The 27,168-nt window shown below is 39.7% G+C and overlaps 3 protein-coding genes across 3 annotated transcripts in view; 2 read left to right on the top strand and 1 right to left on the bottom strand.

Moving 5' to 3' along the window:
* Window positions 1-12,418, top strand: part of eya2 (EYA transcriptional coactivator and phosphatase 2) — a 31,451-nt gene extending 19,033 nt beyond the window's left edge. The window contains exons 11-17 of the mRNA XM_049021800.1: window positions 1,774-1,863; window positions 5,700-5,758; window positions 8,027-8,187; window positions 8,495-8,609; window positions 9,028-9,149; window positions 9,513-9,613; window positions 10,053-12,418. Of these exons, the coding sequence (XP_048877757.1) occupies window positions 1,774-1,863; window positions 5,700-5,758; window positions 8,027-8,187; window positions 8,495-8,609; window positions 9,028-9,149; window positions 9,513-9,613; window positions 10,053-10,133 (729 nt within the window). The 3' untranslated portion in view covers window positions 10,134-12,418. The remainder of the gene's footprint in view (window positions 1-1,773; window positions 1,864-5,699; window positions 5,759-8,026; window positions 8,188-8,494; window positions 8,610-9,027; window positions 9,150-9,512; window positions 9,614-10,052) is intronic.
* Window positions 12,419-16,960: 4,542 nt separating this feature from the next.
* On the top strand, window positions 16,961-21,016 carry sys1 (SYS1 golgi trafficking protein). Its single transcript, XM_049021810.1, has 4 exons — window positions 16,961-17,165; window positions 17,643-17,886; window positions 17,970-18,037; window positions 18,747-21,016. Exons 2-4 carry the CDS (start codon window positions 17,725-17,727, stop codon window positions 18,985-18,987), a joined length of 471 nt encoding a protein of 156 aa, XP_048877767.1. The 5' UTR covers window positions 16,961-17,165; window positions 17,643-17,724; the 3' UTR covers window positions 18,988-21,016.
* A 731-nt stretch (window positions 21,017-21,747) lies between these two features.
* On the bottom strand, window positions 21,748-26,429 carry LOC125747073 (translocon-associated protein subunit alpha-like). Its single transcript, XM_049021809.1, has 9 exons — window positions 26,244-26,429; window positions 25,149-25,255; window positions 24,911-25,004; window positions 24,693-24,820; window positions 24,189-24,323; window positions 24,009-24,085; window positions 23,824-23,902; window positions 23,206-23,299; window positions 21,748-22,482 (listed from the first exon to the last, which is right to left on the bottom strand). The coding sequence occupies exons 1-9, from the start codon at window positions 26,311-26,313 to the stop codon at window positions 22,418-22,420; spliced, it is 849 nt and encodes a 282-aa protein (XP_048877766.1). The 5' UTR covers window positions 26,314-26,429; the 3' UTR covers window positions 21,748-22,417.
* Between the last annotated feature and the right edge of the window lie 739 nt (window positions 26,430-27,168).

The following is a 27,168-nucleotide window of genomic DNA, read 5'->3' on the forward strand; positions in this document are numbered from 1 at the left end:
CGCTGAAGGAGTAAACCTTAATCCGACATGCTGTGACATCATGCCTGAGACATGCAAAAACCATTTGTGTTGCGGGGAAAAAAAAAGAAAAACACAACAACAAAAACTGAGCAAAACAGAGAACTGGGATTATTCTGCTTAGAGAGAATTTGGGCTTAATTAGGCAGAAACCAGTTTGATTTTACCTTATGAAAATCCCATGGTCTGCCAGACAAGGAGCTTTTGTTTATTTTAGTTTGGGTTTCATTCTTAAAGAAACGGGATCCTTTTCTTTTCCTTCCTATTGCATGTTGAGTCTGGAAGACTCCAGCCTCTTCCCAAGACAATGCACACGAAGGACACGTCACGATAAGCAAAGCACTTGACCTGCAAGCCTGGGCTTATTACGATGAAACCGCGTAAACGCCGGCAGGCTACGGTACAGTATAAGGCCAAGCATATCCTGGGAGCGACATCAGCCCGCTTATCATGTGACTCCTTTTCTCTCTTCTCGCCCGTGACGGTGTGAACAATGGGCCGGCTTATCGTCAGCAGCTACGGCAGCCCCGAGCTGCGCATGCCTGTCTCCATTTAATTCTCCCACTCACTCCTCGCCTATAATTATGAAGCTGGGCCTCTTTCATGGAACGGCCTGACCTCTGAATGAAGGTGTCTCTTCTTGGCAGGGTACGGCGGGTAATTATGCCAATTAAAGGTAAACCACAGCCTGCCCGTGCCCATCCCCACAGCCTCCTTTTCCGCACACAATGACTCCGTCTCCCGGGATGTGTGGGAGGAGACGTGGGCTGTCACCCCCGGCACTGATGTGACGTGAACCTCTGGCTGACACCTCTGCGCTTGTCAGGCCGCCAACACCGGAGCCTCCTCAGCTACCAAAGCTGGCAGCCGACTCCAGGCACTGGGCTCCTATTCGTCACCGTGAAGCAAACCACACTGATAGCCAGCGTCGAAGATTTACGTTATCACCCCTTTCCACCTTCTCTGCACCCCCCACCTCCCCCCACCCCCTGAGGTGCTATTTACTGCCTGACGACGAACGTGGGCTGAAGACTACATGACACATCGCTAAATCTTTAAAGCCTTTAACCAAAAGAAAAAATAATACAAATCTCGCCAGTGTGGAGAAATGATTGATGGAGATATAATCAGATTCTTCTTTAAGAAGATAAGCTTGTTTTGTTTGTTCAAGTCTTAGAAAAAAAAAGAGTTGTTTTTTTAGTAAAGGTGGTTGGATCCTTTTTTGAATAATCACAAAACAAAAAGTCTAACTTGATGGACGTTCTTGTGATGGTATGCTATACCTATGCCGTCCATATCCTGTCAATCTTCATTAATATAGTTAGAATAGCATAAATGGACTTACAAATATCGCATTTTATATATTGTCTCTTTCCATGTGATTTCTTTAACTTGCAATTTTTTCCTCAGAATTTAATGCTCTTTGCTTTCTATAAGTGTCAGATATGTAGAACAGATAAATAACTTTTAATATACACAGGACAATGTACAGTTGAGCAGGGTTGTGCCATTTCTTAAAAAGAAAAATGAGAACGCCTGTTATGTATAAGCCTCAGAATAATATAATTCATTATTACCAAGCTGACTCTCTGCCAGCCTATGAAAGAATAGGTGAAGTGTGAAATAAAGTTTCTGACAATTACTGAGATGCAAGTTCATACCATAATGTGAACTTGTAGGCAATCTTTAATTTTCAAATTGGACAGTAAATGACATTTGTCTGTCTCACTGTTCTTCTCTCATTTTTCATTTTAGGATTCTGCAAAATCTGTGTCATTGGGGCTATGGATGGAGGAGATGATCTTCAATCTGGCCGATTCACGTCTCTTCTTCAATGACCTTGAGGTGAGAGTGCTAGCATTTATTCAGCACTTTAGCTACTTGTTTTTCTTTAATTTTTACTTCTACATTCACCGGGAAGTTGCTGGGAATGGCAGAGAGGATCGCAGTTAAGGAAATGGATCTGATGGTTTGTGTTTCAAGAGCTGAAGGGGCTTTGGCTGTTGCTTGAACTGATATCCAGCTTTTGTAATGGGCGCTTTACCACCGCAGGAACTTTTTTTTCCAGAGCTGGGTCTTTTTTCTGGAACCAGGGACTTCTGTCGTGTTCTCACCGCAGGAACTCAGTCCGATTATTGTTCCTCTGAGGTAGTTGGTGATTTTTTTAGTCCCTGTTTTGATCCAGGTACTTTTCTTTTGACCACAGACACCTGGCGGATTGGTTGACTGGCTCTAATCTGAAAGTTACACAGAAGTGTTGGGAAAAATACCTTCCTGGGCAAAAAAATGGCCAAACCCAAAATGGCAAATACTAAGCTTTTCAGGGTCTCAACAGCAAATAATTGTTCAGGACATTAGCAAGAGTGCAATTAATAAATAAAGAAACTAAGCTTTTCTCTTAGATATGTAAGTCTTTTGGCTAAGCTCGTGGACAGCTTTTTATAGAAAGAAGAGTTAATGGTACTGAATGTTAATGGCTTCAAACCATTGATAAGTTTAACGTGAGACCAAATACTCTCTATAAAGTTCAAATCTGGACTCTGACCAGGAAATTTTGGGTTTGACTCATTTTTTTTGTCCAGGAGTATAGCGGAGCAAATCGAGCAGAAGGAATTATTTTTGTACCTCAGTTACATCATATGCATTAATAAATACCTTTTTGCTTGCGTCTTCATATTTCTGCATCTGAAAATTCAGTCGATAACCGACATACTTCTGTCTAATGTTGCTGGTATTGACAGGGAAACAGCGCTTTTTAGCAGAATAATGTTACACCATTTTTTATTCTGTGGAAAACAACAGTCGATCTGCTCGGCAGATATAATAATGAATTATAAACGTGTGGGTCATATAAATATAAATTAAAGGCTGTATCTGATTTCCATCACAATCAATGCCCCCAACTAACAAATGGGTAACAAAATGACGTGTTCATCCTTCGTTGTTTAATATGAAACTGCATAAAGTTTAATGTATGTGCTTTTGCATCTCCCAGGCTTATTTAGCATAAAGGTCACTTTCCTGATATGTGGTGGGAGAGTGAAAAGTGGCCAGGAGCTACAAAAGACGCCCCAAGAACTGAGAAACAGGAACTAGGTTCCTGAATTTTGGTGGGAAAGCATGTAATAGCTACTAAAAGAAGAAAGGAAAAAAAGATTTATATTATAATAAATAATTAAATAAATAAGTTTATAAATTAATATATCATATTTAGATAAATTATATATTTTAATTAATTTTATTTATATATACATACACTACCAGTCAAAAGTTTTTGCATTCCGCAGTTTTTTGTTTTTTTACTACTTATCCATTTTATTTATTAAACTGCAGATTTTTCATTCTTGTTAAGCACTGGAAAGTTGAGTGAACATCTATAAATGAAAATATAAGTCAAATAAAACAAGTTAACTTTATAACATGGAATAGTGCATGTCTGGCATCCTACTAACTGGTCATGTGGTGACGGAATAGTCAAATTCTAGGCTGTCATTTAGCTTTAAATGCACTATGAAGCTGAGCAGTATTTAATGTCCCTTGTAGGACGAATGCCTCTAACTGCTAGAGGAGATTACTTTGATGAATCAAAGATATGACATTTTCTTCTAATAAGGGAACTCAAACTGTGAACATATTGTACATTTATTTGTTAGCACGGAATATTAAGTGCATTTTAGTACATGTTAAGTGAGTAACAAGCAAATGTAGAAAATCTCAGTGCATGCAAAAACTTTTGACTGGTAGTGCTAATAACAGGTTTGTGCTTTTCTGAAAGCAGGAAAATTAGCCATGCCAAGGAACACTTCAAAGGGCGCGACGAGAATGAACAATTTCTGAGCAGAGATTTTAATGATGTCGTTTGGATCTCTGTGATCATCTGTCTCGGTGGCCCCAGCCGCCAGCCGCCACTCGCACCTTTCAGGACGTCCTGAAATTTATGGAAGCTGCTTTCCCAACTGACGTGGATCAGCCAGGGAATTACCGTGGGCAAAATAGCTCAGGTGGTTGTGGGAAGGGCTTCCGAGTCTACAAGCTGGGAAAGTTTAGGGGAGTTCAGTCATGGTTTGAAGAGTTCAGCTTCTCTTAAAGGTCGAAGAATGGCTAATGAATGTCGTGAAACAGAACACCAAGCCAAATATCACATAAATCAATAAACTTTTGTTAACCGTATAATATATTTACCTTCATATCATTCTACACGCAGATTAGCTACATCAAGCTTTAATTTAATCCTGTGTGTCAGGATCTCAAGATGTAATAGGCAGGATAAGTGTCAGGGCTCCTTTGTGACTCTATGTACTTGTTGCTCATGGAATTAAAGGAAAAATGTAGTGTCTGTTTTTTGGGGCGTCGTGGGGCCTGGTAGCCTGGGGGTCTGCAGTGGAGAACTTAACAGGCACCACTAGGGATGCAGAAATATCACAGCAGGATGGGGTTCTATCTTAGGTGTGTCTAGGGCTGGGATAATATGATAGAAAGGGGGCGTAATGTAACAAATGGATGGGTTAGGGGCATTTAAAAGGCTTCGAGGAAAAGGGGGAAAATGGCAATGATGGCAAGATAGGTCAGAGGCAAAAAGGAGTGCAGAAGGGGAACGAACTCTGATTTGTGTCATCTAAGGCTTTTCAGGACCAGTTATGAACATTATGACAATGAAAACCTGGGCAAATACAGCGTTTCTCAAACTTATTTGTCCTGGGGACGAGTCATGTCAGGCTTTGGGGCTGCAGGGCCCTGCATAAACAACCGCCCCCAACCCCCCAGCCCCCACGAATGCGTATCCACATAGATAGATAGATAGATAGATAGATAGATAGATAGATAGATAGATAGATAGATAGATAGAGAGATAGATAGATAGATAGATAGATAGATAGATAGATAGATAGATAGATAGATAGATAGATAGATAGATATTATTATTATTATTATTATCATACCTGACCTGTTCTGAATTAATTTTGATTGGTGCAGAAGTGGGGCAGGAACCTTCTCACGAACCAGCACCAGTCCGCGGCCCATGCTGCCATATTACATAAGCTGGTCCTATACCAGATGTAAATAGCCTTTCAAATACTGCTGATACCGCCGATTTAAAGAAGTGTTACAAATGCTGATGCGTAGGATTCTGAATGCTGATTGATAAACTCTAACTACAAATCACAATATATACTAATTCATGTCTTATAGCTTGAAATATATCGCTTACGCATATAAAATAAAGCATATATTTGATATTACATTTGATTTTGGGAGTGACGTCCTTCATCAAGAGCAGGAGGGCGGCATCTCTTCTGGGAATCAAACCTCTACTTTGTCTGTTGCCTTCAGATCCGATTCAGATCTTTGTACTGCGCCTGTTCTTAGCTGACACAGCCTGTGCCTCTGTACTGTACTATAGGACTGTATCCCGATATACTGAAGGCAGAGCTGGCTGCCCTTCCCTCGCTGATTTGCATTATAGCTGCATGGTGGCATCAGGCAGAGGCTGGGGAGCAGTGCTTGTTAATCAAGGCGCCTCCGTGTCTTTGACCCGGCTTTCCTGCTCTCTCTCTCTCTCTCTCTCTCTCTCTCTCTCTCTCGTTAAGGTTGCCCTGAGCAAAAGCTATTCATGCAAAACGCCTTGCCCAACTGAAACCAATCTCCCGTGCCGATGTATCCTGTTTCTTTTCATTTCCCAGGAATGTGACCAAGTTCATATTGATGATGTGGCCTCCGATGACAATGGGCAGGACCTCAGGTGAGGTGTTTTCATCATAATCACGGTCTTCTCCTGAAATCTTTTTTTTTTTCTCCAGAAAATACTAGTTCATATCAATTAATGTTGAAGACAAGTTAGCTCACAAGAAACTGTAGAGTTGGAATCTTTCCAGCTTCTCTTCTGGGGAATGTTTTTTGCCATTTGATTTTTTGATTTTTAAACAAGCCCAACTAAGACATGCATATTACGCAGGCTTAAAACTAATTTATAAATTATAATGTACCTCTTTAGTCTTTATTAGTAGAAGTTCCACTGACATTGTGTTGGAATTGTAATACACAAAAGAGACTTGTTATTAAAAATGTGTCTCAAGATACACCTTCCTTTCATTTCAAAAACATACACAGTAAAGGTAATTGTGATCTTTCCACACACTTTCTTTTGCAGCCTTCAGAAATGACAGTTTCATTCGGAAAGGAATTTTGTTACTGGGCTCTGATTCCCATGATCTGTGAGGAAACACTTTCATTGTGATGTGGCAGAATAAACGTGGCGACAGCCATGAAGGAGCACATTGTTCCTGCTGCCCCCAGTGCCGATCCAGTGCTCCACAAGGTCCATGCATTTATGGGAAAACCTCCTCACTATGCAGTGCTTGAGGACACACGTAAAAGGTGCAAGTCTACAGAGTATTATTGAAAATGTCCGTTAGAGTAAAAATGGCAAAAGAAAATGTAGCCGTCCTAAAAGTGAGTGAATAAATAGAAAAAGCTCCAGTAAATAAACAATATCAAATAATATAAGAAATGCTGTGCTGGTGCAAAATGACGCTGAAGGACAGGAGTTTATGAAAAAGGAAGAACACCACTGAGGTCTACACATACGTCTGATGATAAGAAGTGCAGGGGAATATATGCGATTAATATAGACATTTTGATAACACTTTACATTAACTACACCGTCATAATGCATTTGTAGAACATTGATAAACAGCATGTAAGTATACCGTAGCATCCTAACATACTCTAACAGCTTTATTATACATTCATAAAAACATGATAATAACAAACACTATAATTGGATACTCATATGGTGTTTTTATTAATGTATATTAAAGCTGTTAAGGGATATTAGGATGCTGCTTATGAATACATGATGAAAATGCGCACAGAAAAAGGTAACAGTTATAGGAGTTTATCATTTGGCTTCAGTTAATATTTCTAGATTGTGTTTCTGACACCTTGACAGTCACTTCACAAGCGTACGTGATGCGAAAGGTTTGTAAAGCACTGCTTCAAACAGTCCCCAAAATGCTGTTAAATCGTAATTTCATTGGCCTGCCAATCGATTGTAGTTTACAGAAACTAAATAAGATGACGATGGACACTGCTAACCAGCAGCACCCGCCATCGTCCCTTTCTGACGTGACGGTAAAAAGCTCCCTTAAATATAGCCAGCGAGTATCTCCTGGTGCGTCTTTGGACAGCTGGTCTGAAGAAGTGCCAGGTGGGTTTAGGTCTGACTCCGTAGGTCTGCTAGATACACCTCCCATGGTCCCGCTTGCCAGCTACAAGTATGTCATCACGACTAGTGGGCAGAGGTCCGAGTCCAGGCTCTCATTCACACTTTGTCAGGTGACCATTTGACCTCTGACCTTTTTTTCCATTTTCTATTACTTAGATCAGAAAATAGCGAAATACAGTTCCTCAAATTACTAAAACTTAAGTAAAAGTAAAATAGCTATTATTTAAATATACTTAATGTACAATTTCACAAAATATGTGCTGTTACAGTAATAAGTAAATTTACTCTGTTACTTTCCACCCCTGCTTCGTACTCTCCAGTTACACGATTTTTGGCTGGAAATAATAGGCACTGGAGAGAGTATTTTTATGCGTAAATAACTTGATATTTCTCCGAGGCTATAAAAAGGATAATAAAAGGAAGGTTATAGACATTTATTTGTCTGTAATCATGGTGATAGTAATGGGGAAATGGGGAAATTGAACATGCGAGCAAATTGAAACTGGAAAGATAAAGTGCTTGGACTCATTTTAAGTATTTCCCATGTCAGGCCTATACCAGCGCTTGATACAAAATGCTGCATGATATTGTTTAAGTTAATAAAAATTGTCCCAGATGTTTTCAGTTCAATAATAGTCATACATAAGAATGATATATATTTAAAATGACATAAATGTTATGGAGGCTGATGTATATACCGATGTATATGCCTATTCATTATACGGCGATAACATTAATCTGCTGCAGCTATTTCACATACTTCTGTTTTTAATCAATTTACAGTACCTATAACTTTGGAGCAGATGGCTTCCAGACTCCAGCAGGGGGTGCTACACTCTGCCTGGGCTCAGGCGTCCATGGTGGGGTGGACTGGATGAGGAAACTGGCCTTCCGGTATCGACGGGTCAAGGAGATTTACAACACATACAAAAACAACGTGGGAGGTGAGCTCTCATACCTGTAAGCAGGCTGTAGTACAACACGCAAGCCAATGGACTTGTTGTTCCTTAACCAACTGTGCTAGACAGCTGCATAAGTACACAGAGCAGGTTGAATGTGTGTTTGCGTGCACGTGTGTATGTATATGTGTGTATGTGTGTATGTATATGTGTGTACATCCATCCATCCATTTTCCAAACCGCTCATCCTACTGGGGTACTGTCTTCAGTAATGGGCAAAAAGTCCATAATGCCTTATGTTATACACTGTCCATGTTACGTGCAGCCTATGGTAGCTTTTTCTCTTTGACAGGTTTGCTTGGCAGCCCAAAGCGGGAGGAGTGGCTTCAGTTGCGGCGAGAGCTGGAGGTGCTGACGGACCTTTGGCTCACCCAGGCCCTAAAGGCTCTGGCTCTCATCAGCTCCAGGTATGGACAGGACTTCCTCTCCTTCATTAAGACACTTACCCATAATTAACATGTAAAAAGCTTCATTCTATCTACAGTCATATTCTTAGCAGACACTTGCATGCAGTTTTATAAGGGTACTCACTGATAGAGATGGACATATTAAGCAATCCTGACAAAGTGCTTTTCTCAGAGGTAAACCCGTATTTCCCATCTCAATACTTCATCACTTACAGATCCAGTTACAAGATCTTACACCATCGATCATGAAGTAGCAAAAGCCAAATATGTATTTATGGTCCAGCAATGTAATATCTGTACACTTCTTAAGCTTATGTAGCTTATGACTTTGCCTCAGATGAAGATCTCCATCACATAGGCCAATAATAGAAAAAAGAAAACCTCTAATATCCATTTGCTCGCATTGCTTTGTTTACAGACCAAACTGTGTGAACGTGCTGGTCACCACAACCCAGCTGATCCCAGCCTTGTCCAAGATCCTGCTCTACGGTCTAGGTGCAGCCTTTCCCATTGAGAACATCTACAGTGCCACAAAGATAGGTGAGCTGCCGCAAGCTGCCCTGACCATCACATTACCATTAGTATTATCGCATCATTGGCCACAAGTGCTTCTTGTGGTACGTTCACACTGCGGATATGTCAAATAAAATATAGCATTACGCTAACTTATGCTACCTGTGTGTTTAAGGTGCAGTATAGTGTAGTGTTAACAAAGGAGAAGTTACTAAACGATTTAACACTAGATAGAAAATTGGCATATTAAGTAAGAACCTTTATCAGTGTGGTTTAAAAAGTTCATGTACCTTATTCTACTGAAGTGGAAATTCAGCTTGATAAAAAAGGTGGTTCTCTTTCCCCTTAATTAGCAGTAAAGTGTGTACTGGTTCTGCACGTGTGTGATAGGGAAGGAGAGCTGCTTCGAGCGTGTGGCCCAGCGCTTTGGCCGCAGGGCCGTCTACGTGGTGGTGGGGGACGGAGTCGAAGAGGAGGCTGTCGCCAAGAAGGTAAGACGTTACCTTTTCGTTAGTTACGATTTCATAAAGGAGATATAACAGTTATTAACTGCCAAATGACAGCAAGTTCTTAACAATACAAGTTATAGAAAACAAATGTAACAGAATACAATTTATTCAAAAAGCTGCAAATTGTTTTACATATTAATAAAGATATTTATGAAGAAATTCAGGCTAAATATCTCATTCGAGAATATAACAGCTAAACATCTCAGGAGCTTTTAGTTTGAAGTCTGCATCTACAATCAACAGTACTATATTCTTAGAAGCTTTAAAGGGTTTAAATTATGTAAAGACAGCCCCCCCTACTGTATTAAAGTATGAATTGCTCTAGTAATAATATCTGTCTGGAGGTTATGCTAGTCCCTTTGTCAAAGGAAGTAATCTAATAAACAGAACAACAGTACTAACACAAGTCTCTCTTTTACAGAAAAACATGCCGTTTTGGAGGGTGTCATGCAGGGCTGACCTAGAAGCCCTTAGTCATGCACTGGAGCTAGACTACCTCTAGGGGGAATCAGATGCCTTTACACTTTCTTCCAACAAGTCTTTACCATCTCTCCGTGGACAAGATGTCAAAAACAACCGGAAGAAAACAAAAGCCAAAAATATGGGACTGATATAATCTGCAGGGAATGGCAAGAAAATACTGGAAAACCTGGGATTTTATGAAACATGATTTTGGACTGAAATCCAACGGCTTCGTGTGCAGACCTTGCGTCTCTCATTGAACTATTGCAATTTGCACTGAAGCAGGACCTTTGGTGGGAGTGAACAGCTCCAGGTGGTTTGGTTTTTCTCAGTTAAAAAAAATACTTCTTCGGTACCAAATTGTTCATTGCGAAGCAGGGAACAGCTACATTTTCAAGTCAGGTAACTTGCAGAATTGACCAAAGATCGCGAGTCTTAAGTAACTTTATGGTAAAAAGCAAATTTGTGTCATTAGCTTGACATCTGTTCAGATAAAGTCTCGATCGACTGGTTTACACGATGATGGCTTTAGGGGAATGCAAACATTTACAGGCCATATTGAATACCATAATATGCTGCCGAATTATCTTTATACCACTGGGAACTGGGGTTAACTGTAGTTTAAGAGGTTGTAAAGAATAGCTTAGGGCACTTTGCTGTAAGATGTAGTTTATTTTTAGATCTGTAACAATTCCCTCGCTAAATTACAGTCAGATGATTCAATCAAACCAGAGTCTTACCTAATGGGAGGAGCAGATGCTCAAGACAAGCCTAGACATCTTAAGCAATTTTTGATGAGTCGTAAAGCTGAAATACATGAGGAACCGAGGAGCAATTATCCCAAACAGACACTGACAGGTAATTATAATTGCCCTGTTTTATATGGCTTAAAATGATAATAGCACAACTAGTCATTGCTATATAAATCAAGCATCAATCAAGCGTGATTTTTTTTGGAGGTGTCAGACCTCTAACGAAACAAGAAGCTGGCAGATGAGCAAAGAGCAGAGAGGCAAATTACATCAGGATCTTAGCTTGGTGACAATGTTTTTGTTTTTTTTTTTTACTTTTTTTTAACATTTTTTTAACCTTGTGGAAAAGGTGGAAATGAAAAAGCAAATCGTTACAAAACAAAACAGTATTGTACATATAATATCATAGACGTTTAATATGTCTGAATTTTAATTGGCTCTTTTTGCTTCATAAAGATACTGGCATACAGTCATCTCAGTCATTCTTCATGGGTTGCTCCGACGAGGGAGACGAGCAAATTTCACAAAATATAGAATATCCTTCTGCAGCTTATCGTTGAAATGCAAGTCAAAGTACACTACTAATTATACTAATTCATTCTTCATTCTCTCACAGTTGTGGCTATATCCTTAAATCTGCCAATGACAATCTTTTATTTAATTTATAAAATATTCTATCCCTTGTCTTCTTCCGCACTAAGAATTTTTGAGTGTTCCTCTGTATTAATAAAATGAAAAAATAGCTGGCCACCAAATTCAGTGTTGCTGGGTGTATATTTGTTTTTCTGTATTATTTCTTTTTATTGCTTTACTAAATGTTTATATATATAAATCGTGTGTTATAATGGTATGGGTTGTTTTTGGTCTCTGCATGTGTTTTACATTTGTCTGTAGCTCTGATTTGTATATAAGGTTTATATGTTGTTTCTGTTTTAATGGTCCATTATAATAGAATAATAAAATAATTTAATTAAATTCTTCAGACAAATTATTTTAAAGAATTCATTATGAATACTTTTACTGTATAATTGTTTCAGTCGGTAATTCTGTGGTAAAGCATAGTGTAAAATATACTGGTGAGTAAGTGATAGACCGAATATAACCATCAAACTCAAATTTGCTCTGGGATTTCAGAATAGATAAGATAGACAAAGCATTGATTAGATAAAAGCAGTATTTAAGTAGTAAAGGCATATTTACCGTGGCGCACTTCATGTTCTGACACGTAAGCTGTCAGAAATAGTTATACTGAATGAGATTTTAAAAGGTTTTAAAAGGCTTGCTTTCAAAGCAAAAGCACTTAAGAATAACAAATATTTTCTGCAATAAAACAAGCCCACACAACATTTATTGGACGTTCAGTTGTTTCTGTTAACATCCACAATTATTTAATTGTCCACTATTTAATTTTGATCTGTTTACTGATTTTGTTTATTTGATATTACTTCATGAAACTACTAACAGAAATTTGTATTGTTGATAACAACCTGCTTCCGATTTCAACCTACTATTTGACCATTGATGTGTTTAAGCGTTGGTGTGAAAAGAATTAAAGTCTTCCCAAGGGATTCTATATGTGTTTGACTTCAGCTTAACGGGCTCTGTTACATAGAAAAGCAGAAATAAAAGAATTTTTAAACAGATAAATAACAAGAAGTCTACCTCAGATCAATAAAGAAATGGTTTTCTGTATATTATTCTCTCATTTGCCAGTGGTATCCTCTTCACAATCTGCCATTTGACATTCCCGCAGTACCATAATATACTCCGACCCCCGCCCCCCAAAATGGACAACCCCTGCCACCACATCCCCTTTTCATCTGTGCATTTTGTAACCCTGACTGTATTGCAACAGATGGGTCGAATGCTTTTAGTGCAACTCACCCCAAAGGAGGGAAAAAAAGAAACAATGAAACAAAAGACAGTGAAACCGCAGCGAGTAGAAGGAGGAATATCACTCCTAGGTGATTTTACAGACCCCTGCACGGCTCTGTGGACAGCCAGTGTGCTGAACTGGGGTGCAGAGGGGGAGTAGGGATGTGAGAAAGGTAGTTTAGGGGTGGTTTGGCAGAGTACGCATAAATCACGGGAGACATTCCTCTTGAAGCCACCATTCTTCCCCAGTCACAAAAAAAACAGTTCCAAGCTTCTGTATAAAAACATATGTTTTTGATACTAAAACTGCCAGCCCCATTTCAGAGCTGATAGACTCCAAAAAAACAGAAGAAAGGGGATTAGAGGAAATCCTAAAGTCTTTTGTCCTTTTGGGGTTTGAGCCCTGGGCAGTTCTGGGGGCCAAACACAACAAGCCAAGGATATCAAACACTGCTTCTTTCCCATAGAAGAAAACGTTCCTCTGAGAAGTTGAGGAAAAAAACGACTGCAGGGTAGAGTTATAAAAAAAGTTATTCAAACTTGACCTACCCTAATAAGGAGGTGTATTCATAGGTGTATGTTCAAGAGATTTGGAAAGAAAGGAAGTCGACAATATTCATCATCAAAATACTTTGGATTACAATTATATATCTATAACAAATAAAGATAATATAGTATAAATATAATATACATATTTAATTGCAAAATATAATAATTTTCAGGGCCTCAGAAACCAATTAGCATTTGTTATATAACAAGATAGGACATTGTCCACGATACAGCCACCATAACCATGTTACACCATAACATATCCAATTGAAAAACGACAGTACTAATTAACTTATTTTCTACGATAATGAAAGATGACATATTTTATTTGAAAACATCACATTTTTGTTTAATCTGTAGTGTAAAATTAGAATCGTACTTATCTGTTGATTGCTGTCATGAAACCGTAGAAAATACCAAAATTAATTTCTAATGTAACACCGAAATTGTTTGGCCTAAATGATGGCCAACATTATGTCTATAACGTTAGAAGCAGAGATATGGTATTACGGCGATCACTGCATTGCACCCTGGATCCGAGATATACCACACACACACACACACACAAACAAACAACTTAAGAATCCTTACTTCATTTCAACAACAAATGCAAAGAGGCGCGACTTTTCATTCACGTTATACATTTATTATTCTAGCAGCCTTCGATTTGACGCCGGTTGAGGGCGAGCGGAGCATGAGGCCGTTACGCTGTTTATTGCCAGTTTGTTCACATCTTGGACGCTGTTTGTAAGTTATTTCACTTTATGGAGAAAACGTATTTGTAAAGGACCGAAGGACCTGCCAGGATAGACAGATATATTGATATATCTGTGTCAAACTCTATAACTGTGAAATATTCGATCATATCAGAAGCTGTGAAGAATGGTAATGAATTCCAAGCATATGATATTTATGAAACTTTTACGTTTGCGCAAACGCCATGTATAACGCAAGTTATTTATATGAAACTGATTTTTCAAGAAAAATAAAAATATATATATGTCACGATTTGCTTACTAGATGTTCGTTATCTGTCTAGCTTTTCACCCAGAGAGACGCATGGTTAGGACAGCGCACTGTCATAGTACTGGACTAGGCATAAAGTAAAGGCGCACGACCAATTTAACTTAAACTCAATTTAACAACTATTATTAGCCAATAGGCTAATCTGTACAGAACCAGACATGTCGCGACCTAGCGTTCAGTACTAGACCGTGGACATTTGTGTTGCTAAATGCGTCCCTCTGCTGGACAAAACGTAAATTGCATTCGCAAAATAAACTTGGGAAAACTTGAGTTGTCAGCATCACTCAAGTCGCCCTTGATAGCACTAGAAAGCTGAGGTCCATCAAGTAAATGTATATGTATATGAGCATTTCTGCATACCTCACAATTATTTTGTTTTAAAATCCAGCTATTTATTGTTGTTTCCTGACAGTAAGGCAAAAGCAGCTCTTGTTGACATTGCTGTTAAGGTCTCCCTACCATTTTCTGCTGTGGAAGGGTTTCATTTTCATCCAGAAACATGACCCCAGTTGTACCCTTACATCCAGAGGAGATGACCCCCTAGATTAGTGGACCAGACACTCTTCAATATTTCCAAACCACTTTCAGCTAATAAAAGCATTGCAATAACCTCAGCGCCTTGTGAGAAAATCAAATCAAAGTCAGAGTACCTTTATTGTCATCTCTAGGGTCATATGCTGAGATGAAATTATGATCTTGTTGGTCATAGTGCAAAAAAACAGTGTTAAATAGAATATATATTTGAAAGACGTTTTAAACACTGACAACACAATATAATGAGACAAGGATGTAAAACATAGACAAAGATGTACAATCAAAAATACAGTTTAAAAACATATATAGAACTGTGCAAATTGGCATGAGTTGTATAGGCCAAGATGTGCAACAATAGATTATGGCTACAGTATGGAACGTGCAGTATGGATTTTTGCTACAGTTTTGTAACAGTTATGGTTCCAGTGCAAATAGGGGGAATGTTAGTCCTTTTCAGAGAGAGACCATACAACAGCACACTGCCTGGGGAAAAAAAGCTGTTTTTAGCTTTAATATTGTGGCTTTGAGGCTGCAGAACCTCTTACCAGACGGCAGTGGAGCAAAGGCAGTGTTAAAGGGGTGGGATGGGCCCCCGATCGTTGAATGCAGTGGTCGTTATAGATATTTGGTGGAGAAGGTAGCGTGGTCCTAGCAGTCCTCTCTGCTGTTTTGATGAGACATTGGAGGGACTGGCATTCTGAGGCACTGAAGGATCCAAATCAGGCTGATGCGTTTTGTGAGGATACTCTCAATGGTGCCTCGGTAGAAGGTTGACAGGGATGTGACATTCTCGTGCATCTCAAGTGCCACAGGAAGTTGGTTTCTCTGCTGCGCCTTCTTGATTGGGGAGGGTACATGCTTAGATGTTTGATGTTTAGAGAAAGTATTTCCCAAAGCAGAAGAAATTTTTAGTAAGAGGGGAAAATATCTCAGTCCAAGCACAGTTTTTAATTAGTACTGTAGCAGCACAACAAAGAAATCTTTTAGATTGAAATACATATTCTGAACAATATTGTCTTTCTTCATAAAATCATTACACAAGCTCCTGTAAATCATATTAAATAATCTCTGATCACAATCAAATGAAAAGAATGAAAAATAAATAGCAAACAAAAATAAATAGCAAACAAAAATAAATAGCAAGCAATCATGAAATAAAAACCCTCAAAGGTACTGACAAATCTAAGTTTTTTGTTTTCTTAAAGTCATTAATTATCAATGTTTACACACCACAGCACAAAATGACAAAAGGCATCCACTGTACTCAACTCCTATATGACATAGCATCAGGCAGCTATTACTTAGCACCTGGGGAGAAGTACCTTGTTGGGGGGGATTTGAACTGACACCCTTTTGATTACAAGCACATCCCTCTAAACATTAGGCCACCATTGCCCACCACTTTCAAAACTAAGTTACATAACAAAACTAAATGAATGTAACGGCATTAATGTTTATCAAACACATCTTTAATAATGCCACACCGTGCATAGTGTTTTAGCACGTTTCTACGGTGCCATAATAGAGCATGGTGGGCAGTGGTGGCTTAATGGTTAGGGAAGCACACTTGTAACCAAAAGATTGCTGCTTTGAATTCCTAACCAGCGAGGTACCCTGAGCAAGATACTGCTACCTGGGCGCTGAATTATATGCCCCCTGCTATGTCACATATGGGTTAAATGCAGAGGACACATTTCGCTGTAGTGTGGGATGAACAATAACCACTAATCACCAATTAAAAAATTGTGCTGTGGTGTCCGTGGAGCGCTACTTTGCCACTAGATGTCACTGTAAACAATGTTTAGAAAGAACGAGTATATTTCTGAATCAATTGCTTCCATCGGCCAAAAGCCCCCATTTTACCATCACTACCAACACGTCTTCTGTATTCAGACAACAGTGCTTCGTACTTTCGTTGCAGTCGCCGTTGTGTTTAATAAATATCTAAATAATAAATAAATACATGAATACACGTAATCGAAACCCAACTTAAGGTCCTGGACTGCGACGCGGATGTGCTCATTTGATAACTTCCGCTGACGGCAGAGGTCAAGGGTTATCCAATTGTTTCACAGGAGTCATGTCGCCGAAAGCCAATCAGGAGCGGCGGAGTGTCGTCGTTTACTGTAGATCGCTTGTTACTTTGTTTATACAGTACTGTGTCCGGTGTAAAGTTCACGGCTGATCTGGACAGCGTCAGAATTTAAAAATATGAAAGATCTGCGCTGTAACCTTGCTGTCGCTCTATGTTTCTCACTTTATGCCTGTTTGGTTTCTTCAATCTTTGTTTAATATCTTCACACTTGGTCAGCAACTTCCCAGGATCAGAAAGTAAAGTAAGGCCCCGATCATGTTTTCTCTGTGTGTGTCTCTTGTATCTGTTAGCGCTCCAAAGTTGACCGTCAGTGGCGAGTAGCTTGATAATCGGTTTAATATGATTTTATAAAGGTTGACGAAGAGAGATGAACGGTCGCCATATGATGGTGTCGAATGCTAACTAGTTAGGGTTAAAGTTACCTTCTAAGAAGCTATTAGTTTCTCTTACGTTCGTATTTCATTGGCGTGGTTGCTTACTATTGTGTTATTTCTAGAGTGAGACATTTTCACGCTATGGGTTTTGACGGGGTAGCGTAGTTACGTTATAAAAATGTAGTTAGCGATAGATTATTCGTTTTCCCCCGCTTGTTATGTGTAGTTATGTGCAAGACATAACGAGTTTTAACCTTCTTTCACTGGCCTGGCCCGGAGTTTTACCATCAAGCGATGCTGAAATGGAGCAATTTGATTTTAATATCAATGAAAATGCGTTGCAGGCTGCAGAAGCGCTGCTGGTTTCTACGTAGCTGGCATCCTGTCCTCACCGTCCGGGATCTGTCCTTTGTACGAGGTCCTAACATGGCAAGTCATTTCCGGAGTTACATATGGGACCCTGTTCTCATAATCTACCAGATCATCCTCATGCAGTGCATCTACTATAGCTTCCTAGGGCTATGGTTGGCTGGGGTGGATAGTTTGGTACAGAACAACCGTTCACTAGACCAGATATTCAGTTATGAGGTGAGTTTTGTGTGTTTCTATGTCCTGAACCTTTTGTAGGTTTAACAGGTTGGCCAGAGTTTGAGATGTGTGTCTCCCTGCAGGTTCTTGGGCTCGCTACACTTCAAGGCAGGCTGTCGATGATGGCCTTCATCCTCAACTCTCTCACATGGTAAATAAATTTTAATTTACCTATTTAGCAGACACTTTTATCTAAAGTGACGTATATTTGAGAGAGCAGGATCAGCCACTACCTGGAGCAATTGGGGGTTAAGAGCTTCGGTCAAAGCCCGAATGGTGACGTCACTCTAAAGGTGATGATACACAGGGTACCTTTTTGAGCAGTGTTACCCGGCAGTTACCAGCCAGGTGAGACAAAAGGCAACTCGCCTGGATCTGGATCATCACCAAATAGAAATTTGTGGCCCAGCATCAAAGGCGAAGTGCCTGAGCAACATTTGTCAGCAGCATTGCCCAGCAACGATGCTTAAAACGTTGCGCTGTGTACCATCACCCTAACAACCACAGGATTGATACCAGCAACCTTCTGATAATGGGCACAGATCCACAAAGACAGAATCGACAGAACCAACTCCAGGCTTAAACCCAGAACTTTTGACCCCACAGCACCACACTTTAACCCTTTAACGTCTAAAATCACCCTTCTGTTCAGTAACATTCCCTTAGATTATGAATGGCCAAACTTCTCAGCCCATGACCCCCAAAATAAGAGAGCCGGAGACTCACGACCGCCGTTATCGCTGCTCACAGCCTCCTGCTGATATCTCATGAACCTTCCTGGGGTTGTGAACTTTGGGAACCTTTGCCTTACGTTAAGCTCCCATGGATCGATTGTGTGATCATCTCTCTTGTTTTGGCAGTGCAATTGGTCTGTGGTTTTTCATCCGCCGTGGGAAACAGTGCCTGGACTTCACTGTCACCGTCCACTTCTTCCACATGATTGGTTGCTGGATATACAATTCCCACCTCCCTGTCGCCCTCTCCTGGTGGCTTGTGAACATGGCATGCATAGCACTGATGGCGGTCATTGGAGAGTATCTGTGCATGAGAACAGAGCTCCGTGCCATACCGGTGAACAGCGGAGCCAAATCAAACCTCTGACAACCTACCTACAGCTCAGTGACAGTTGGGCTACCAGTGGACACTAAAGGAACAGTGAAGCAATTTGCTGGAACAGCTTACTCGAGTTACATGAAACTCGGGGTAACTTGGTAATTCTGGGGTTTGTGCAACAATATTGAAAGAAACTAGAGGCACATGGGGAAATGGATTAAGTGAATGTCAGGACATATCGCCAGGGATTACTTTAATGATATATTCACAGTCCACAATCACCATCCATAGGCAATAGGTTTATTTTTTGTAACATTGCAGTATTTATGTATAACAGTTTGCTGTGTTAATCAAAGGAATCCTTGTTTGCCCACCTACCTTAACTCTGACTTGTGAATTGGGCACAAAATTAGATTTTGCTTATTTTTGAGTTTAATTCAGAATTAATTTTTGAACATCTTCAAATTAACATTGGGATATAAATTCATCTCTATCGTAATGTATCTGATCTTTACACATTGTTATACTAGGAAAGCTTTTACCTACCAACTTCCAGGGTTGTCGTCTTTATTTTTCTTTAAAATTTGTTTTGAGGTGATTGTTTCCTAGAAGAAACCAGCATTCCTTTTTTGATGAACTCATTTCAGGGCAGCTTGTTAAGCATTGGATGAGAATATGCTTGACTGTCTAATTGTTTAATAACTCAAATGCTAGAAGTGGCACTAGTGTTAAGGTACTGAATTTCTCTAGTAATTTAAAGTGTAAAATTATAAGCTCTTGAAGACTACTTGTATAAAGCGAATTTGCGAAGCAGCTAAATAACATATAATGCTTCCTGAACCGATCGCACATGAACATCTTTCTAATTGATAATCTGTTTTGAAATCCAATCTCAAATGTTTTATGTGCAGGTGACCCTGATACCTGAACACTTCTCTAGTTGTAAATGGACCTGAGCCTAAATGGTTGCATTACCACACACATCACAAAATGTATCCATGTGTCTGATTTCTATGGTTTCTGAGCAAAGGTTAAGGTTCTATGAACTTGTGTTTTTCTCCAGAAGTACAGATTTCATGTTGTTCACGAGTATGAAAAAGGTATTAAGTCCATACTTTTGTAATTGCAGTTCTGTGTAGTGTTTTATGTCTCCTTACTATCTCATGCCATTTATGATTTGTCTGTTTTGGTAACGCTTAGTCCAGCTCGTTGGCATAGATTTTATTGACATATAGACAAAAAATCAGTGTTAAACTATAATCACGAGTCAAGTTTGTCACATTTTATGTTAAGTAATGTTAATTTGAAAGCTGATAACTGCCTTTAATTTAGGGCATTTGATGAATGTTGCAAGAAAGTCACAGTAGCATTGGCCAGATGGAGAGCTCTTAGTTGCAAATCTGTAAATGATCCATTAAGCAGATGATCGATTAAGAATCTGCACCTTTATGCTATTGATAGCTACATAGTTGTTAGGCAGTAGACTCTCTGGACTGATGGCTTTCACATTGGGGTTCATTCACTCAGGGAGCTCATAGGGAGATGTTGAATAGTAACGCATTTTGTACAGCTGGAATGATGGTCATTTTTTGTATTTTGGAGCTGGGTGATGAGTAGCGTTATCAACATTGCAAATTATACACGTCGCAAGGACCACAATAGCTGGGTTGAGATTTGGCGGTATTTCATTTTTCATACCATATAATCCAGATATACTGCAGTACACGGCAATGTTATTTTGCAATTTAGTTCTGGTATATTGTCCAGCAGAATGGGGGTTTCCGACTAAAACGTTTTTACTACGTCATAGGAAGCGAAGCTTGACAAGCTGAATGGTTGTTTCTTTTCAGAATTATCTGTTAAAAATCAGTGTTAGGAATGAATCAGTCATACACGATAAACCACAATAAAATTCCAGACGTATCAGATTTTTGTCAATGAAAGCATGAAAGCAGAAGACGATGATGGCACACCGGAGAGTTTTAATGGTAACGCCCATTTGGTATGATTTTCATAGGCAGAGAAGTGCCTAATGCTGCTGATTTTTCGTGGTTGTCAAATATAAAACTCTGTGAAATTGCTTGTGTCACAGTACTTTTGAGCATTTTCAGCACATTTTAACAATACAGTGATAATACTGATAACGTGATAATTTTGGTGAATAGAATCGTGATGTTTAACATTCATATCATTTAACCTCTAATCAGTGTAAAACTTACTGCCGCCGCTGTTGCTTGAGCTCTGCACGTGCTCTCCAAGCCAGTCAATCATTTTCATACTTGCTGACAGACGCACTCATACAGTACGGTGCTTTTGCGAGACGTTTAACAAAACGAGTCGGAAAGAATAAAGCAAAAAAGAACTTGTCGCTAAAAGGTAATAGTTTTCCGCTATATGAGAATACTTTGGATTCCATGGAGACGATATTGTGGAAAAATAAGTGATTTTTCAGCACAACTCACGGCAACATTTTTCCAATATCGTGCAGCCCTGTTACATTTCAAATTCTGGTTGTCTTACAGAACAGTCAGATATTCAAAACAATCTAGAGCAAGGCTTCTCAACTGGCGTATCTTCAGGACCCCTTATTTGCCTTGATTTGTAGTAGACTAGGGGGGGATAGATTTGCTGTACCCGCTGAACCAATAAAAAGTAATATTACAGTAGTGTTCTGGGTTATAAACACATCCAGTTCAGAATATTAGACATTGATACACTGCCTAATATTCTAGACTAGACCAAATTAATGCAGGTATCTCTCCACAATTTAGCTGGAGAACACCTTCCTCCTTATAAATAGTACAGCACAATTTTAAACCCTGACTTTATTTTCTTTCTCAGTGTTATTTTAGGGGAGATAACCAACATGTCACAGTAATTACAAAAATGAATGCTGCAAAGAATCACTGGGTGATTTTATTACAGTTTGATAATACTGTCCGCAACACCAGTATTCCTCTTTGACAGCATTACACAGTCCTAACACCAACTTCAGAGTATTCTTTGTCTGCTCTAATTATACCAAAGAGTAGGAGTATCTATTTTGTGCGCCATAAATTTGAAGTTTAAAGGACGGCCATTAGTGTCATAAGCATACCTGCACCTTCGGCCCTTTCAAATTTTTCTCTGGTGTGACATCACAGCAAAATAGAAAAGGAAAAAAATAAAAATAAAATGATGCAGCTGCCTCTCTGGAAAGATGGTTCAGACATGTTCAAAGACTCACGTAGACATATCCATAAAAAAATATGCATATTACAGAGAATTTGCTCTCTCACTGGCAATGTCCAGTAGAAGAGGCTTTCAGGTCCAAAGAAACTAAAAAGTTCCATTTTTTTTTTCAACCACCAAAGCAGCACATCCACACTTCAATTCTGGGTTTAACAAAGAGGATCTTGATTCCTGGGGCTGTAGGACCATGCTTCAGGCTGGTGACAGCATGCCTTCAGTGTCTGCCTCACAGTGAAGACGGTAGGGCCTACTGATCAGTACCAGCTGCTCTCTTAGTTCGCTTCCTCGGAGAAGCTTTAGGAGAAGTCTTGTCTGAGAGTGAGAGAGAGAGAGAGAGAAAATGAACAATAGGAATGGAGCACATGATGAAGTCTACAAAACATTTCCCATAACACTTCCTGTTGTCTTTTGCACCATTTTTACATGCATTTATTGGATGCTTTGATCCAAAAGTACATTCAATTAAAAGATCAGCCAGTCAGCCCAGGGGCAACTGCGGATAAGGACCCTGCTCAGGGGCCCAAGAACAGCATCAGGAGCCAGTGACCTTATGACGACAGTCCTAATCTGGTAGAGCTACACACAGCCAGCACTGCTTTTTCCCCACGTATACATCTAGATATTTTAGAGCATTGAAATAAAATAAAATTAAGCATTTTGAGGGCTTTGCTCAAGGGTGGAACAGCTCAGTTTAGGACTATAATCCTGAGCATAAAAATGATAATTTCTGTAATACTTATGGTAACATTTAAGCATTAAGATCTTGGAAAGCCCCGCGACCCAGTAGGATAAGCGGTTTGCTAAATGGATGGATGGATGGATCTTGGGAAGACCATATCAAGTTTTGCAAAAGGATAGTAGACAGGCAGGAAAACCAGACTTCATTTCGTGCAACGTGTCCTTTGATGTCATGGCTGTATCAGCCAATCCCTGAAGCCCAGCATAGTGGGGGGGGGGAGAAAGAAAGAAAGAGAGAGAGAGAGAGAGAGAGAGAGAGAGAGAGAGAGAGAGAGAGAGAGAATGCAGGGCATTTACTCATGGCATTCAGGGTCTCCTGGGGGATCCAGCTGATGTCCACATCATTCATCCCACCTGTGCCTGTTTCCACCTTGGGTGTCACTCTCTTCCTCTGCAAAATACCATAATACACCACAAGTCCAATGTAACTTTTACTCTTCTGCATTTATTTATCAAGTACTTTTGTGTGCTGTTATATACAAATGAGGGAAGATTAGGGTTAGGGGACAAGGCCAGCCGGTGTCATACCCCCAGAGCAGTTAGGTTAAGGGCCCTGTTAAAGAGCCTGCTGGTGAGGTGATTACTCTGCCAACTGTGGGATTGGAACCCAAAACCTGCTGAACATGGGCCCATTTCCCAAACCCTTTAAGCACTGCTGTAGCTTTATATGTGCCCATTACATGCACAGAACCTACTGGGTGGAACAATATCCCTCTTCTGTTTGCAAACCATCTTAAGAGCAATTTACTTTAAAGGAACATGATCTATTGCTTTATTCATTTTAAGAAAAGTTTGCACTGACTGGAACATATGTAGACCTGCTTTGCAAATTTCTGATCCCCAAAAACAAAAGAAATGGAATCCCTCCCATCGACCCATCCCTCAGCTGCAGGTGAATTATCCTGGGATCCGTACCGTTCGAGATTCCAGCACCTGGTAGATTCCGAACAGCAGGAGTAGCCCCAGCCCGCACAGGAACACGTACATGAACATCCTGAGAACAGGCCATTACATAGAAGAGTAAAATCACTAAATCAACAAATCACCACACAGGCTATTTCTCGCCAATTATAACCGATTATATAAAAAGAATGGCTTACGTTTCCCCATCGAGTCCCTCTTCTCGCTCAATGATGGTGACCGTCTGGTTGTAGATAGCAGTCTGGAAAGCATTGCCCTGCAAGCCCAAAAAGAAGGCTGTTGCAGAAACATACGTAGCCCAAACACATAGGATCTGAGCTACCAGATGGAGTGAGAGGGAAGACAACAGCATTGCTCACCTCACCATCCTGATAGTTAAGGAGGATGACCAGGCCAAAAGGACGGCCTGCCATAGGCTGAGCGGGGATGAAGGAATACTCAAAGGAGGCCTGTCTCTGAGGCTGGACCACCGTGCTCAGGGGCAAGGCTGTGAACTGCAACAAAGGGCATTTTAACCTCATAACAGAACTTGTCAGTGATTTACTTTAATCGGTTTCTCAGAAAGGGAGATACATGTCACCTACCACTATTGTGTTGGCCCAAAACAAAATCATCATTGTTTAAATGGTTAATATAATGAGAAATGGAAGTATGATCAAAGTCTACATTCCTTAAAGAGAACAGAGAAGGCCTTTAAGAACTTGATATATAATTAGCTTTACACAATTGCCGCCCCTAACTTTGGTTACATACATGCACTGTTTTATGAAGAAGGTTGGTTGTATAAACATGCCTGTGCGGAGAATCGACTGGGACCATTAGCTACACAGATGGAAGCTGAAACTGATGTAAATATTACTCACATTCTGAATGTAGAACTGATAGTCTTGCGGGTAACGGAAAGAGGCTTCGAGAGACTGGACAACAAAATCTTGGGTGCCCTTGTTGGTAAAACCCACCAAGAATTTGACAATTTCATTGGCTGGAAACTCTGGGAACAGGAAATGGCATTAGATTAGCTGCACAAGAACTGCATTCTCTGGCTCCACAGAAATCCATATGCTCTGGATTGTCAGTGTACCTTCCCCAGTAACGAATATGATGGTGGTGTCAGCATCTGGATGAGATGTCACATCTGGGCCTATAGAGTAATCATCTGTATCATCTTCGGTACCCTGTCAAAGAGCATCGATCAACACACTTACCACCCTGACTGAATCTCTAGAGGCAACACAGTAGTAGTTTAACACTTCTTCATGCTGAACCAACAGCCCACTTCATGCTTACTGTAAATTGATCGTCAGTCAAACCACACTTACGGAGTCTGATGCATTGGCGTCCTCAACGAGTCCTTCTTCATCATCATCACCCTCATCCTCAACTAAATCTGTTTCTTCTAAATGTTCATCTACAGCATTCACCTGTCCTGCATAAAAAGAAAGTTATGGTTCCATTCAGGGTGGTTACCCATAACTGTAGGCCATGTATTGATCACAGTTTGCTCCTTAGTGGCAAGAAAGCTAAAAAAATATCGATTTAAATACGTGTAATAGCGCAAAAAAAAAACTCACTAACACACCCAATTCTAGGTCAACTCTTAATTTAACAAATTTGCGCACTCTGCAGTCCAAGGTTCAAGAATGAATATTTCTTTTATTTGTAACATCTCGAAAAATACAGCGAGTGTCACTAACACGGTACCCCTACAGAATTAACCATGGCTCTCTGAAATATAAAACCTCCGAATAAAACAGCGATTTCTAGGTACATGATTTCGCACTATTTCGTATTTCTATTACAAACTGTATGGTCAGTAGTAGTAAATACGGCCCACTGGCAAAAGCGATCGCATAGCTACGAGGCGAGTTTTAAGACACGTCACCAAAGCAGTAAGTGTGTTGTATGGGAAACTGACTGGCTGTAGTACTCCATTTAACAACGAAAACTACGGTAAAAGTACATAGAACATGAAATACTAAATTTTAAAAACACAAATTCATTCTAAGCCCATTAGATCTGATTTGAATTCTACACCCACTTCCCTAATGTAACATTTATTACTGCGCGTCATAGTAGCAAATTGCATCAAAGTAAAAGACGGCCAATCTGATAAAACCTCATAAACCAATTTTTAAATGATCTAAATCGAATACGAAATGTTAAAAATCTTTGCTGCCGTACTTTAAAGTCATTTCCCAGTGATTCGTATTAACTTTCCAAAAAATGTGAAATTCACGGCCAGCTCTAGTTAAATCAATATTATCAGTAAAGATTAAGAGAAATGTATTTTTAACACAATAATAAAACCATGACAAAAAAAATCAGTCAATTGTGCCACGTCGGTGGCACAACATACAATTTAACTTCTACCGTAAAGTGCATTGTAACTGGCAACGTGGAAGCGTAATTCTTACCGATCCTTATAAAGGTACATGGAACTGCAAGGAGAAAAAGCAAAAGCAAATTTCTTCCCAACGTGAACATTTTCTGCAGATATGGATTTTATCCTGCTCTGTGGAAGCAGATCACTGAGGAAAAAAAAGGTTTACCAGCCCCGAGCTGGACGAAAAGGAAGGAAAACTTCACTAAAACACGCCCTCTCTTCTGAATAAGGGGCATGCAACGTGTTACATGACGAATTAGCAGAGCCATAAGATAAGCAATTCATGGCAGCACACCAAAGGGTTTCATAGTGTCCATGCTATATGTACATGATTAGATCCCGTATCTATTCTTTAATTTGAATCCCTAGTATATTACTTGAACCAGATTTGGTATATTTTGGATTTTACCTATTTTGCTTAAGAACCAAAGGGGAAATATCTCATTGGTTGTTATGCAAAACGATGTTAATAAAATAAAAGAAGCAAGTATATGATTTAACGGGAGGATTATTTGTATTTGTATTGTGAGACCATTTGTATTTACAATATAAAGAAGTCAGTATTTTAAACCACTTTATTATGCAACTAACATGTACATATGAAGTGCTAATACTGAATGATGGAAAGTAAATTTCCTGTAATAAAAATGTATATCCAACTTGTTCTTTGTCTTTTGGAGTCACTGGCCTGTCACCCATATCTTTGGTGAATATCTTTGTGTGTGATTTTGAGAATCGGTGTGCAGCGTCTCTCAGCACAGTACGTGTTGCTTCGGTAATAGATTTTCCCCAGCACAGTATCTCCGTTGCACAGCAGACCAGACGATCTCAGTTCAATTGGTATCACGTGAACGAGTACGCTTGTAATCGATTTGAAACCTTTCGATTCCATCCAGCCATCTGCAGATGTCTGTGATGCTCTAATTTCTTCAGTCCAAATATCTATGTTAAAGTCA

The sequence above is a fragment of the Brienomyrus brachyistius genome, chromosome 8 (assembly GCF_023856365.1).
Source record: "Brienomyrus brachyistius isolate T26 chromosome 8, BBRACH_0.4, whole genome shotgun sequence".
Lineage (NCBI taxonomy): Eukaryota > Metazoa > Chordata > Actinopteri > Osteoglossiformes > Mormyridae > Brienomyrus > Brienomyrus brachyistius.

What these genes read in the sequence shown, in the direction of transcription:
- sys1 (XM_049021810.1), top strand. Translation starts at nt 17,725, where the DNA reads ATGGCAAGTCATTTCCGGAGTTACATATGGGACCCTGTTCTCATAATC. An exon ending in ACCAGATATTCAGTTATGAG is followed by an intron (nt 17,887 to 17,969) that starts GTGAGTTTTGTG and finishes GTCTCCCTGCAG; the next exon opens with GTTCTTGGGCTCGCTACACT. An exon ending in ATCCTCAACTCTCTCACATG is followed by an intron (nt 18,038 to 18,746) that starts GTAAATAAATTT and finishes TTGTTTTGGCAG; the next exon opens with TGCAATTGGTCTGTGGTTTT.
- LOC125747073 (XM_049021809.1), bottom strand. Translation starts at nt 26,313, where the DNA reads ATGTTCACGTTGGGAAGAAATTTGCTTTTGCTTTTTCTCCTTGCAGTT. An exon ending in ATGTACCTTTATAAGGATCG is followed by an intron (nt 25,256 to 26,243) that starts GTAAGAATTACG and finishes CTTTTTATGCAG; the next exon opens with GACAGGTGAATGCTGTAGAT. An exon ending in AGGTGCTGGAATCTCGAACG is followed by an intron (nt 23,300 to 23,823) that starts GTACGGATCCCA and finishes GGTATTTTGCAG; the next exon opens with AGGAAGAGAGTGACACCCAA.